Source organism: Doryrhamphus excisus, chromosome 4 (assembly GCF_030265055.1).
Source record: "Doryrhamphus excisus isolate RoL2022-K1 chromosome 4, RoL_Dexc_1.0, whole genome shotgun sequence".
Lineage (NCBI taxonomy): Eukaryota > Metazoa > Chordata > Actinopteri > Syngnathiformes > Syngnathidae > Doryrhamphus > Doryrhamphus excisus.
Window position 1 is genome coordinate 26,443,674 of NC_080469.1, and position 15,194 is coordinate 26,458,867.

The 15,194-nt window shown below is 47.4% G+C and overlaps 1 protein-coding gene and 2 non-coding genes across 12 annotated transcripts in view; all 3 read left to right on the forward strand.

The window, feature by feature from the left end:
- The window catches only part of LOC131127531 (mucin-7-like), a 48,495-nt gene that overhangs the window by 29,517 nt on the left and 3,784 nt on the right, over positions 1 to 15,194 (forward strand). For 3 of the 10 annotated variants that reach the window (XM_058069488.1, XM_058069489.1, XM_058069490.1), the window contains one exon: positions 1,260 to 7,267. In XM_058069488.1, coding sequence (XP_057925471.1) covers positions 5,766 to 7,262 — 1,497 coding nt within the window. In that variant the 5' untranslated portion in view covers positions 1,260 to 5,765 and the 3' untranslated portion in view covers positions 7,263 to 7,267. Of the gene's footprint in view, positions 1 to 1,259; positions 15,167 to 15,194 lie in introns of those variants that run through there. The other 7 variants (XM_058069487.1, XM_058069492.1, XM_058069494.1 and 4 more) reach the window with 5 other exon arrangements.
- On the forward strand, positions 1,658 to 1,729 carry trnap-agg (transfer RNA proline (anticodon AGG)). Its single transcript has one exon. It is a non-coding gene; the product is annotated as a tRNA-Pro (tRNA).
- trnaq-uug (transfer RNA glutamine (anticodon UUG)) lies at positions 1,851 to 1,922 on the forward strand. Its single transcript has one exon. It is a non-coding gene; the product is annotated as a tRNA-Gln (tRNA).

Below are 15,194 nucleotides of genomic sequence, written 5' to 3' on the forward strand. Positions count from 1 at the left end.
CAGCCCTGAGTATCGGCCGGAAGAAGGCATCCATCTGTAAAGTAGAATTACACCAAGAGATATTAATGCCGGGTTGTACCAATCGGGCACCTGTGGAAACGGTAATGCACATAAATTTACCTTTCGCCAGTGTGCTGCTGAATATGGGCTTACCTTTGACCTCTGTAACCTCGGGGTGCGCTATGGCGAATGGCCGACAATTAGCCGAGGCTGCTTCTGGAGCAGTGGATGTATTCATCAGGGACACTCGGCGGAAATCACAGCGGGAACTATTTGCAATAAGGAGCCCACTCCCAGGCGCGCTAAAAAATTTGTTTTCCTTGTTTTAGCTTGTTCCACCATCAAAAGCCAATTGTTAAACTGTCCCGAAATACCTGTCAAGAGCACAAACAAGGTGTCCACCAGGTACCCACTTATCGCCCTCAGACCCCAGCGTACCGATTGAGTCTGCTTCGGGGTACATAAAATTAAAAAAAACATAAAATATTGCAATGGTGTCCAGTGGCCGGTAAGCTCAGTTGGTCAGAGCGTGGTGCTAATAACGCCAAGGTCACGGGTTCAACCCCCATACTAGCCACTCTTCTTTATGTGCTCCAGGAACAACAAAAGCCCAGGGCGGAAACTTACCGGCCCCCATAACCGACATCACACCACCCACCCTCGACAAGGCCGGGGAAAGGTAAAGAAAACAGCATGTCAAAGCAGAGCGGCAAAAAACCTCTTGGTCACCAAGACTCAAGGAGCAGATCAATGGGGGCAGTGGACCCCATTGTCCTCTTCAGACCACGAGTGCAGAGAATGCGGACCGTGAAGAAACGACAAAAGCCCCCGTTGACAACAACTAACAGTACACCACCACAAGGAAAACAGCATGGCGGCGACAAAAGCCCAAAACCCCCCAGGCCCCATAACCAACAGCGCACAACCCAGTCAACTGCGAAACACCCCCATCAAGGCTGCCAACCGACCGGGGAAAGGTAAAGAAAACAGCATGGCAAAGCAGAGCAGCGGCAAACCTCTCGCCCACCGTGACTGCATGATCAATGGGGGCAGATGACCCCGTTGTCCGAGAAGCAAAAATTCGACCACGAGCACAGAGAATGCGTTCTGTTAAGGATGAGTTAGGTGATTTGAGCTGGAAACATTTGATGCAAAGGTGTCCTGTGGTTGGTTAGCTCAGTTGGTCAGAGCGTGGTGCTAATAACGCCAAGGTCACGGGTTCAACCCCTATACTGACCATCCATCTTTATGTGCTCCAGGAACAACAAAAGCCCACGGCGACAACCCGCTGGTCTCCATAACCAACATCACCCCACCCACCGGTGAAACACCCTCGACAAGACTGCCGAAAGACCGGGGAAAGGTAAAGAAAACAGCACGTCAAAGCGGAGAGCGGCAACAAACCTCTTGGTCACCAAGACTGCAAGGAGCAGATCAAAGGTGGCAGTGGACCCTATTATCCTCTACCCAAAATTTTACATCACGAGTGCAGAGAATGCGGACCGTGAAGGAACAAAAAAGCCCTCGTCCACAACACCCCACCCCTCATAACCCCCCCGGTCCCCATAACCAACAGCGCACAACCCAGTCAACTGCGAAAACACCCGCATCATGGCCGCCAACTGACCGGGGAGAGGTAAGTATTTGCCCAAGCAGGGGCTTGTTGGTCTAGTGGTATGATTCTTGCTTAGGGTGCAAGAGGTCCCGAGTTCAATTCTCGGACAAGCCCTCCCTCCCCCGAACTACTTTTCAACACAATTCCCAGAACACCACCATCAGTGAAGTTATATCAACGTTAATGTAACCTGACAGGATGTACTTCAGGGCCCGGCGCTGTCTGTACCCTTGCAGGTTCCGTGGTGTAATGGTTAGCACCCCGGACTTTGAATCCAGTGGTCTAAGTTCAAGTCTTGGTGGAACCAAGGGATTGTCCTGTTGCCCTTGTATTTTGAGGGCAAAAAGGAGGCGTTTGCAAGTGGACCTGAGACCCTGTCACTGGTCACCTGAACAGGGACTTGAATCCGGGACACTCAGATCAAAAATCTAACCTTCAGGTGACTGGCTCAACCTTTGCTGATATTTGGCTTGTCCATGTGGGCAGTTTAAGACCTCATTCGATCTTGGAAATGTCAATCCCGGGACCTGCCTCTTTCATTCCACTTCTTCTTCCTCCTCCAGTCATCCCCACCCACCGCGGCTGAAGCAGTGGCAATACAGCCTGAACAACAGTGTCAGTGTGAGCCCATAGAGGGTTACCTGAATCCCTCTTTGACAGAACCCCTCTTGAAATTGACTTTTTTTTTTTTTGTCCCGTCCAGCCATTGGGGCAGATAGTATTGTTGATCTAAATGCCCTTACATGCTAAACAGAGTTGCTCTGTGTCAGGAAAGGTGTTGGCTACAACTTTCCTGTACCATGAAATTTTTTTTGCTGTTATTTGATGTTTTTGTTATGCGCATTTGGAGCGACCGGACCGGAGCAAGAAGAAACACAGAAAAGAAGAAGAGAAGGTGGGGTGGGGTGTGGTGGGCGGGGGGGGGGGGGCAGTAGAGAGAGAGAGACAAAAACAGCAGCAACAAGAATTCCCATAACAACAACAGTGACAAACAGAACAGTTAAATGTCAATGATGGCTAAGGGTCACAATAGAGATGATATCAGTGAAGTGAAACAGTCCAACTTACCAGTAGCAATAGTAACAATGAAGACATGAACCATGATAGTGAACACAATTACAGCCATACAGTTACAGTAATTAAAATCTCACTGCTTGACATCATTTTTACTGTAATAATAGCATACCAATAGCATATAGACATCAGGGATAAGATGGTAGATTGTGTAGAGAAGCACCCATGTGCTGTGAGTGTCCATATGGAGGTGTGTACTTCTGTGTATATATTCATATATGTGTCCGTAAGTGTGCTTGTGTATGTGAATGCGAGTGTGTGAATGTGTAATTGTCACTGAGAATGACAAAAGGAGAGAGACTGCCTTCTACCACCCAGCAAACCCCGCCCCGCGCAGCCAGGTCAAGCCCCCACCGCCAGAGATCCTCCGGCCCCGTGGGTGTGAGCAAAGCCAAGGCCGACTCCCCAAGACCCGCCCCCGAAGCATCTCCCTGAAGAGACCAGCAAGAGGCCATGGAGGAGCAATCCCAACCGGCAACAGGGCGCCAGCAGGCCGGAGGAGATCCGCACCCCCGAGACCAGCGGGAGACCATACCCCACTAGGGCAGAAGGGCATCGAGGGCCACACACCTGTGGGCACAGGGGCGCCCCCGCCAACCGGGAGGGAGCCCATCCACGGCCGGAGGCGCCGCCCCCCGCCCCCCACACACCCCCAGGAAGCAGAACCCGGCCCGCCCCAGGTAACCCCAGGCCTGACTACCAACACAGGACCGCCCCGGCCAGGACAGAAGAGGCCCGGGCACACTGCCCCATGGAGGACCGGGCGGTAGAGATGGAACGCCTTTGCGCCAGACCCCCGCAAGGCCCCCCGTATATCTATATAGCCATATACACACACGCACACCCACACATATATATATATACATAATTATAATAAAACTAATCATTATTTATCTAAGTATTTAAAACAATAAATACATAAAATAATCTCAGACACACGCAAGCACACACTGTGGACGTCCCCAGGTTGGGCGTCCGGGGCATCACAGGGCGGGGGACCCAGGGGTCCCAGACCCACAACCAGGCCCTGAGCCCAGGGAGGTACGGACCGCCAAGGGATAGCACCCCCAGACTCCCCTCGACCACGGCATCGGGGCTACGGCAGTGTGGCAGACAAAGGAGCGGGCGAGGGAAGGAGGCCCGCACATGAGCAAGCGGAGGGGGCGTGCAGGCGAGTGGTAAGGCGAGTGGTAAGGCGAGTGGTAAGGCGCTCCACCGCGCCGGCCGACACCCGCCGGGCAGCTTACCCCCGTGAGGGAGAGCCATAGCTCCAAGTCATGGGGAGGCCAAGCACCAGAGCCGAGGAGTTAAGACCAGCGCAAGGCCACCGACGGACCCCACCATCCACCGGGAGGGCCGACCTCCCCCCCGTCCCCAGAACCAGCAGCGCTCCATCCACGTACCAGAGAACCATCCCTGACGAGCCCCAAGGCAAGACTGGGGATGGGCAAAGACAGGGACAGCGATGCAGCAGAGCATAGGACCAGTGGCAGCAGACACCCAAACGCCCAGAAGAGCACCGTCCCCCCAGCAGGCCCCACTCCAAGGAGCATGTCCCCCATCCCCACACGCCACCCAGGCCCCCGTCCCCATGAGCAGGATCAGGCCACCACAGCACAGCAACCCCAAGCCACCACCGTAGACTTCAGGCCACCAGCAGCGCGGACCCCGCTGCCTGGAGGCCAGTGAACGCCCCCCCAAGGGCACGTTGGTGCCCGCGACCCAGGACAGACCCAGGGAGGTAGCGCCAACCATGACCCTAGGGGCAAGCCCCGGCATCAGCTGGTTTGAAATTGACTTTTAATTACTGAAGTGTGTGTGAGGGTTGCCTTGCTTTTATGCTTTTAAGGATGTTCTTTTTCGTTGGCAGGTGCTGAGGGTCCAGAGCGGCAGCCTGTTGGTTCCCTTTTTTCCCACTTTTGGTTTACTGAGTCACGGATGCAGTGTGGTTTGGATCCCTCCCATTATGTTACCGCTGTCGTGGTAAGCCCCAGCCCAGGCCTCTTTTCTTTTTGACTCCTCCCATCACCACTTTATTTGTATTATTCATGGTTTGTCACTCATTTTAAGATAATCGTTTAATAAAATAACTACTTTTATCATTGTAAATCACAATCTTGTTCTGTGGGATTTTGGGGATTAATGTAGAGTTTGTGATTGATCAAACCTGTTACATCCTGGGGTGAAAGTCCCCAGGTGGCGTTGTCAGCAAACTACCTACCCCGCTCGCTTAGCCACACACGCAATGACACCACAGCCCCTCCATGCAGGCCAGTGATGCACCCAATCAGTCATCTGGGAAATATGGATTGTGTGTCCAAACTGGGGACAGATGCTTGTGTATACACCTTCAGAGATCAAGCACATGTCCTTGTTCCCATGTTTTTGTAAAAGTAGGAATTGAACGGCATTGTTTCCACCCAGTTTCGAACCGGGGATCTTTTACATGTGAATGGGGATCAATGGGGAATGGGCTGTGAAGAGGACTGGCGAGGTCACAAAGCAGTTGCCAAACAATGAATCACGACGATGTGTCCAAAGTGGGGGCAGAATGACAATTGTCCAAATTGACAAATATTTCTCCTTTGTAGGGAAAATTGTAGTTCATATAACATGTTCCAGAAATAATGGGCTTTTTCTCAACAAAACAAGAAATCACAATTGGAAATGAGGCTTGAAAGGTTTAAAAGCCAGCTGTGAAGAAAGCACCTGAGCCAACCTCAGGCTCACCTTAATGTCTCAGTGAACTCAAGGTTGGCTGGATGGGCGGGATTTTGAAGTTAAGGTCCTTTTTCCAAACTATTTGCCAAGTCACAATGCAAATCAGGATTATGCTGAAAACCGTGCTTGAACCAGGGACCTTCAGATCTTCAGTATAACGCCCTCCCACCTGAGATATTTCAGCTGCTAAAGTGGCTCTCAGTCTGGGCTAAGAGAAGGGCAGTGTGACACTGGGTCTGTGCCACATAAGTTGCTGTGTCCCTGGTCCAGTATGTTGTCATCTTGGGTTGGAATGTCCCCATGCTGGTAACGGGTGGGGAATACAGTCCGTTGATGAGAATAAGCGGTGCAGAAAATGGATGGATTTCATTGGTTGAAGTCTCCAGCTACCATAAAATTGTTCATGGTCCACTTTGGCCAATTGACACCACATCAAAGATGGCGGCGCGCACAGACGCAGCGGCTCACGGCTCTCCCTTTCAGTGCTTTTTTTGCTTATTTTATGTGTGTTTGTCTATGGACTCTATCCACGTATACATCGGCATTACACCATTACACCCGACAGGACCTTGTGGACATCGGCTACCGACACAAACTGGCAGTTTGCAGAGACTTTCATCGTCGACACAACATCCCAGACGAACTAGCGAGACCAATGGGCGCTCCGTGGATTGTTGTCGGGTCTGGAAAGAGGCGCAGGCGGCGTCGGGAGCACAAGCAGAAGCGGGGTCGCAGGTCCGGCCTACTGCTACGGCTACGAAACAACCCACATAAGCCACCCCTGCCCAGCCTGTACCTCACCAACGCCAGATCCATTACCCACAAAAAGGACGACCTGGAGTTACAGCTTGAGGGAAACCGCTACATTCGTGACTGTTGTGTTCTAATCATCACGGAGACCTGGCTCAAACCGACGATCCCCGATGCTAGCGTGCAGCTAGCCGGCCGCTCTCTACACCGCTGGGATCGAACAGAGGACTCCGGTAAGAGCAGAGGTGGGGGGGTCTTTATTTACGTGCATGAGGATTGGTGCAACAACAGCAAGATCATAGAGACTCACTGCTCCCCTGACATTGAGTACATGTCCGTAAGATGCCGGCAGTATTTTCTCCCGAGGGAGCTAACTGTTGTGATCGTCACCGCTGTTTACATCCCACCAGATGCTAACGCTAGCACAGCACTCTCTCTCCTGTTGAACGTCATCAATGAACATCAGCGGGCCCACCCTGATGGCGTTTATATTATAGCCGGGGACTTTAATAAGGCCAATTTAAAGACTGTACTCCCGAAGTTTCATCAGCATGTCAAGTGTCCAACGCGAGGAGCAAACACTCTTGATCATGTTTGCTCAAACATAAAGCACGGCTACAGAGCAACACCACTCCCCCACCTCGGACAGTCAGACCATCTCTCCCTGCTGCTCACTCCTGCATACACCCCCCTCAGACGCAGATCCAGACCCACCAAAAAGATCATCACCACATTGCCGGAAAATGCACTCAGTGAACTTCAGGACTGCCTCCAACACACAGACTGGGACCTATTTCAACATCAGGACCTGGAAACATACACAGTGACAGTACTAGACTATATCAAGTTTTGTATGGGAACTGTGTCTGTGGACAAAGTCATCCGGATTTTTCCAAACCAGAAACCCTGGATGACCAGCCAGGTCCGCTCCCTCCCCAAAGCCCGCGACTCTGCCTTCAGGTCAGGCGACAGAGCTCTGTACAGTACGGCTCGAGCTGACCTGAGAAGAGGAATAAAAACAGCCAAAGCGGACTACAACAGGAGGATAGAGTCCCACCTCTCCAGCACGAGAGGTGTGGCAGGGACTGCAGAGCATCACTAACTTCAGAGGACGTGATGTGATGTCAGGAGACCTGAGCGTGTCTCTGGCAGAGGAACTCAACAGTTTCTTTGCCCGCATTGAAACACCACAGCCACACTCATCTTCTCCAGCCCTGCCCCCAGCTCCTCCCGGCCCCACGACGACCCCCCCCCCCCCCCCATTAACTGTAAGAGAGCATGACGTGAGGTGTGTGCTCCAAGCAGTGGACCCCAGGAAGGCCCCGGGCCCTGACAGCGTACCTGGAAAGGTTCTCCGAGCATGTGCACACCAGTCCGGAGTCTTCTGCAGGATTTTCAACCTCTCCCTGGCCCAAGCAGTCATCCCCACCTGCTGAAATCCGCCACAATCATCCCCATCCCGAAAAAGTCACCCGCATCCAGCCTCAGTGACTATCGCCCTGTTGCCCTCACACCCATAATCATGAAGTGCTTTGAGAGACTGGTCCTCCAGCACATAAAAGGCTGTTCCCCCCCCCCCCCCCCCCCACTCGACCCCCACCAGTTTGCATACCGGGCGAACAGATCCACAGAGGACGCCATCGCCATAGCCCTGCACGCGGTGCTGAACCACCTGGAACAACAGCACAGCTATGCCAGGATGCTCTTTGTGGATTACAGCTCGGCCTTCAACACCATCATCCCGGACATCCTAACTACAAAACTGGACACCCTAGGCCTCCCTCCCCTCACATGCAGATGGATCAAGGACTTCCTAACAAACAGACCCCAGACTGTGAGACTCGGCCCCCACCTTTCCTCCACCCGCAGTCTGAGCACCGGATCACCACAGGGCTGCGTGCTGAACCCCCTCCTGTACTGCCTCTACACACACGACTGCAGTCCGGCCCATGAGAGCAACATCATCGTCAAGTTTGCTGACGACACCACAGTGGTCGGACTGATCTCACAGGGAGACGAGGCAGCTTACAGGGAGGAGGTCCAGAGGCTGACGACTTGGTGCTCCGACAACAACCTAGCCCTGAACACGCACAAAACAAATGGAGATCATCGTGGACTTCAGAAGGAACAGAAGTGACCCGCCCCCCCCTCTACATCAATGGCGAGTGTGTGGAAAGGGTCCACACATTCAGGTTCCTGGGAGTCCAGATCTCCGGCGACCTCTCCTGGACAGACAACATCACAGCTGTCATAAAGAAGGCCCAGCAGTGTCTACACTTCCTGAGAGTCCTCAGGAGGAACAACCCGAACAGGGAGCTGCTACTGGCCTTCTACCACTCGTCCATCCAGAGCCTGCTGACCTACTGCGTTTCCACCGGTACGGAAGCTGACTGAGTCGGACAGAGGGAGGCTTCAGAGGACAGTCGCGGCAGCACAGCGCATCATCGGCTGCCCTCTCCCCTCCCTGATGGACATCTACTCCACCCGGTGCCTCAGCAGAGCTCGCAACATCATCAAGGACAATTTACATCCCGGTGCTCAGCTGTTTGACCTGCTGCCCTCCGGCAGACGCTACAGGTGCATCAAGGCAAAAACAAGCAGACTGAGAAACAGCTTCTTCCCAAGAGCCATCACCACCCTGAACTCAGACATACAACGTACAAATGTGCAATATTTTCCATCACTGCCTCTGTTACTATCTCAATCATATTTATTTATTTAACAACCATTACAATACACTCATATGTGACTTTACTCATCTGTATACACCAGACATTATTTGCACTATGACCCATTGATCATTGCACTAAAATTAATATATCTGCTCCTGCATATGCTCCTGTGCAATACTATGTGTATATTTTGGATATCTTGTATATATCTTGTTAAATAGTCTTTTTTTCTCTACTTTACATACTTTTTTGTTTCTTTAAACTTGACTACTTCACTGGAAGGAGAAGCTCTCCAATTTCGTTGTACATCTTGTATAATGACAATAAAGGCCATTCCATTCCTATGGAACTTTATGCTGAGCCATGCGAGGTACGCCATATGGCTGAGACGGAACCTCACAAAGTTTGAAAAAAAGAAGATACCCGTATGGACATACTTTGAGGCTAATGTAAAGAAGGCCATGTCGATATGCCGGGCCGCCAACCAAGAAAGCTTCGAGAACTCTTTTACAGAAGGGAGCAGCCTAATCTCAGTAGCAGACAATGGCAAAATAATGTTCAACTTATAGGCTAGAGAGAGGACAGGGAAAATAAACATTATAATAGTAATCGAAAATAATAGTGATAATACTAATGAGAACAATTAAAAATATACATATATATATATATATATATATATATATATATATATATATATATATATATATATATATATATATATACATATATATATATATATGAGATCTGAGATGGACGTTTTTTTATTTTTTTATTATAGAACTTACAACAGTACATCACAGATCTGCGTTTTTTTTAAATTATTATTTAAAAAAAATCATATATATCATATATATATATATATATATATGCGTTTTTTTTATTATTATTTTATTTTAAATAATAATTTAAAAAAAACGCAGATCTGTGATGTACTGTTGTAAGTTCTATAATAAAAAAATAAAAAAACGTCCGATCTCAGGCGCTAAGCAGGGGCCGGCCTGGTTAGTACTTGGATGGGAGACCGCCTGGGAATACCAGGTGCTGTAAGCTTTTTATGGTTTCTGCTCTTGCCTGACAGCAGAGGGCGCTGTTTGACACTTTTTTTCTGGAGTCTAGCCTGCATCACCTTCAAATAGGATCTTTTCAGTTGACCTGGCACCTTACGGCTATACTACCCTGAAAAAAAACGGTGAGAGCAGTTGCAGAGTAGATCACAGAGAGATATTTTTTTAGATATATTCCGTTTTTTCTTTTCTATTTAAAGTGTTTTTTTTTTCTTAAAAATTCTCTTTTGTGAATGTTCAGGGAGTGGGCCCGCTCCCCCCTCCCTGTCCTCCCCCACCCCCCAAATTTGTGGCTGGTGGGGGGAGGGGCACTTTTTGTTTTAAACAAGCACAAGTCAAGCTGGTAGCCAGGGAGCCATCAGACAAGGCTGCTGCCTATCCTAGGCAATTAGCTGTGGCAGTGGAAGTTGTGGGTGAGGGGGCCATTGCACCACTGGACAAGGGAATTGTTCTAAACTGTGGAACCATGACAGGATGCAGATTTAAAGGAAGAAATAGATACGAAGTCACAATGAAGGATATGGAGGGTAAAAAGAAGCTCTTGGATGGTCTAGGAATCCAGAATTGCAGGTTAATTGCCTCTGAACCGTGCAGAGATGAACTGACTGTTTCTTTTTTAAGTCACCCGGTATGTGACTGCAGCTGTCTTTCTGTGCTCTGATTGATCGTAAAAACTTTCCAACTCGAGAAAAACTGTTCTTTCTTCACAAGTATGTTGGAGGAACTGCTAAGAGAGCTATTGAAGGCCATTTCCTTGCAGGAACAGAAACGGCTTATCATGCTGCCTGGGGCATACTTGAAGACAGATTTGGTAATCCATTCATTGTTGCCAAAGCATACCGTGAGAAGATATATGCATGGCACAAAATTAGCCCCAAAGACAGCGACAATCTTCGCGAGTTTGTTGATTTTCTAAACAGTGTGGAATCAGCTATGCCATATGTTCAAGGCCTACAAACACTAAACGACTGTGTAGAAAACCAAAGGATTATTGCCAAACTACCAGATTGGTTGAGCTCGCGTTGGAACAGAGAAGTTACAATTTATCAAGACGAACACAAAATGTTTCAGATATTTTGTGCAATTTCTCAACATGGAGGCTCGAATCGCATGCAATCCTATTACATCACTAAATGTAATGAAGCCAACTGACCAAGAAAGAACAAAGCCAACAGAACGAGAACAGTCCAAGTTTCAAAGAAATCAAAACTTAAGTGCTAAGACTTTCACAACTAGCGCAAGTGAGAGAACAAACATCACATGCCTTTTCTGTAAGAAGCGGGGACATACTGTCCACAAGTGCCGCCAAATTATGGAAAAAACAGTTGAAGAAAGACTCAAGTTTGTACAACAGGAGAAGTTATGTTTTGGTTGTCTCAAGAATGATCATAACTCCAAAGCCTGTACATCCAGGAGTGTGTGTGACTTATGTGGAAAACGTCACCCCACATGCCTTCATCAAGACCGTGAGAAGAGAGCTCAAGAACAAGGACGAAGTAAAAGGCAAGCAACAAATGAAACCACTACAGACGAAAACAAAGGAGAGAAAAAACAGCAGTCTGAATCCATAGAAATGCAGCAAGTTACATCCAACAGAGTTGTTCAAGAGGAAAAGGGAACTCATACTTCATCTATTGTTCCAGTCTATGTTTCCACGTCAACTGAACCAGGCAAGGAAGTTCTAGTGTATGCTTTACTGGACAGTCAAAGTGACACAACTTTCATTTTGCAAAATGTAGCTGAAATGTTGTGCATCAAGAAAGAGCCAGTAAAACTTAAATTATCCACAATAACATCAAAAACAAAGGTGGTGAAGAGCGAAAGGGTGCAAGGACTACAAGTAAGAGGCATCGGCTCGGACACAAAAATAAAACTCCCAACAACCTACACCAGCAGTTACATACCAGCTAATAGATCTCATATACCTACATGTACAACTGCAAAGCTAGTTCCAGCTATCAAGCCATCTTTGGAGATCAAGTCTGAGGTTCAGTTTGTCTGTAGAACTCAGGTTAAAGAAATTATCACTCCAGCGGAAATACTTAAAGTATTTGAGTCAGACTTTACTGAAAGGTTCAGTGAAATGTTCTAATATCACAAGAAGATATTGAGTTTTTGACGACAATGAGAGAAGGCATCAAGCATAAGCCAAATGGACATTACGAAATGCCATTACCTTTCAAGGAAGAGAGGCCCAAGCTGCCAAACAACAAAGTATGTATGTGCAGAACATCGACTCAGGTGTCTGGAAAAACGTTTTAGGAAAGATGACGTATACCACAAGCATTATGGTACATGGTATATCCCTCACCATGGGGTTTACCACCCACACAAGCCAGGGAAGATTCGCGTTGTATTTGATTGCTCAGCTAAGTTTCAGAATACATCGCTGAATGAGCATCTACTTACTGGACCAGATCTTACCAATACCCATGTAGGGGTCTTGTCTCGCTTCCGCAAAGGACAAGTAGCCCTCATGTGTGATGTGGAGCGGATGTTCCATCAATTTCATGTTGCACCAAGAGACCAAGACTACCTCCGATTCCTGTGGTGGGAACAGGGAAATATAAAAGCTCCAGTGTCAGTGTTCCGCATGAAAGTTCACTTGTTTGGAGCTGCATTATCACCCGGATGCGCAAACTTTGGGCTCAAGCACCTGGCTGCAGAAGGAGCAGGAAACTTTAGTGAAGCCACAGTGCGGTTTATAAAACACGACTTTTATGTCGTCAAGTTTGGACAGTGAAGCAGAAGCCATCCAGCTTGTCAAAGAGGCAAGAGAACTGTGCAGTGTTGGTAAGCTCCACTTGCACAAATTCCTCACCAACAATCGGAATTTGCTTGACACAATCCCAAAGCAAGAACAGGCAGAAGGTGCAGCTGATCTGGACCTGGCCCTGGGAGAACAAAGAATGGAACGGGTTCTTGGGGTCCAGTGGTGCATTTGCTCCGATATGTTCCAGTTTAGAGTGAGGATAAAGGATCATGCCTTTACTAGAAGAGGAGTATTGTCGACAGTTGCCTCAATTTTTGATCCTCTTGGATTTGTGGCACCGGTCATCTTGAAAGGTAAGCAGATTTTACAACGGATGTGTCAAGACAAGGTAGGATGGGATGAGCCACTTCCTGATCACCTCAGACCGCACTGGGAAGCATGGCTCCAAGACCTCCTTAATCTGTCTGAGGTTGAGATTTCACGACACTATATACCACTAACAACCAAGGAAGTTCAGTGCTATGAACTACTTCCTTAAGTTAAGGACCGTTACGGCCATTAGGTGGCGCTCGTGCATTTTGAGAGAGGTATAAGAAGGACAACTGCTCAAGAGATGTAAATGCCACTATAAAATGTCTAGACACTGTTAAGAGCAGAGTTTTGTAGAGTCGTGACTCCGCCATTGATTGAGAAGCAGGCTAAAGTGGTGAGTGCTATTTATATTTGGTATTAACTTTGGTGCGACAGTGCCGCTGATGTTTAACTGCCATATGAATTTCATGTATGAATTTTCATGTTATTTTCTGTACATTAGTTCTACGATGTTCCATGACGAAGGGAAATAACCAATTTAAATACCATTACCAATAGCTTCCAGGTCATGTGACCTTTGACCTCCAAACCACTTTGTATCAGTAGGACTTGTCTGCTAGTATCATACACGCCTTATTGCTTTGCTACTCAACTTTGCTGGGATTTTATATAATTTTTTGAAATAAAATATTATGAATAGCTTCCAGGTCATGTGACCTTTGACCTCCAAACTACTTTGTATCAGTGGGACTTGTCTGCCAGTACTATACGCGCCTTTTTGCTTTGCTACTCAACTTTGCTAGGATTATATATGAATTTTTTACACAAATCATTACCAATAGCTTCCAGGTCATGTGACCTTTGACCTCCAAACCATCTTGTATCAGTAGGAATTGTCTGCTAGTACCATACATGCCTTTTTACTTTTCTACTTAGCTTTGCTAGGATTTTATATGAATTTTTTACACAAATCATTACCAATAGCTTCCAGGTCATGTGACCTTTGACCTCCAAACCACTTTGTATCAGTAGGACTTGTCTGCTAGTATCATACACGCCTTATTGCTTTGCTACTCAACTTTGCTGGGATTTTATATAATTTTTTGAAATAAAATATTATGAATAGCTTTCACGTCATGTGACCTTTGACCTCCAAACTACTTTGTATCAGTGGGACTTGTCTGCCAGTACTATACACGCCTTTTGCTTTGCTACTCAACTTTGATAGAATTAAATATGAATTTTTTACAAATCATTACCAGTAGCTTCCAGGTCATGTGACCTTTGACCTCCAAACTGCCTTGTATCAATAGGAATTGTCTGCTACTACCATACTCATCTTTTTGCTTTTCTACTTGACTTTCATAAGATTGCATGTGATATTTTTTATATGAACTATTATAAATAGCGCCAGGTCATATGACCCTTGACCTCCAAATCACTTTGAATCTTTCATACTCCCATGCTGGTACCATACACTCCCTTTTTATGGTCCTCCTGAAATCTGCAACTATCTTTTTAGTTTTCTTCAAGTTGATACTGAGGCAGGCGTGTAATTGGAGGATCATAACCCATGCAATGTCCAAGTCAATCCATTTTGTTTATGTAGCAGAATTAAACAAACACAAGGTTTCCAAAGTGCTGCACAAGCACAATAAGGACAATGAAAATGTCAGTCTGGTAAATTAGAGTAATATAAGATCAAATAAAATCTAAAAAAAATAAAGCATAAAAATATAAAATCCATAAAATAAAATAAGATAATACAGTACGATCAAAGTCATAAAAAATAACCCCCACCCCCAAAACAGTCAAAAGTCAGCCTCCGACTAAGTGTTAAAACCCATGGAGAAGAGGTGGGTCTTAAGATTGAAAAACAGACGGAGAGGAGGCCTGTTTGATACACTGTGGCAGATTAGTCCAAAGTTTTAGGGTTGCAACAGCAAAGGCACGATCCCCCCCTGAGCTTCCGCTTTGTTTTAGGCTTCCTCAGGAGCAACTGATCAGCTGACCTGACCAGACTGTAGAGTGCAAAAGTAAAAAAGCTCAGAGCGGTACGGCAGTTAGGTGATGATTTGTGACTGGAGTTGGTAAGCTAGTTGTTAGATTGCCAGTGGCCTGTGCGGTGAAGCAGAGGGATCAGGGATGTACTGTGTAGGACCAAAGTTAGTGTTTCTTACTTTGCTCCAATACAGTCTGGGCTAGCAGCGTTAATAGCTCAACTACCTTTCTCACCTGAGTGATGGTAACATGGCTGTTTTCCACATCAAATA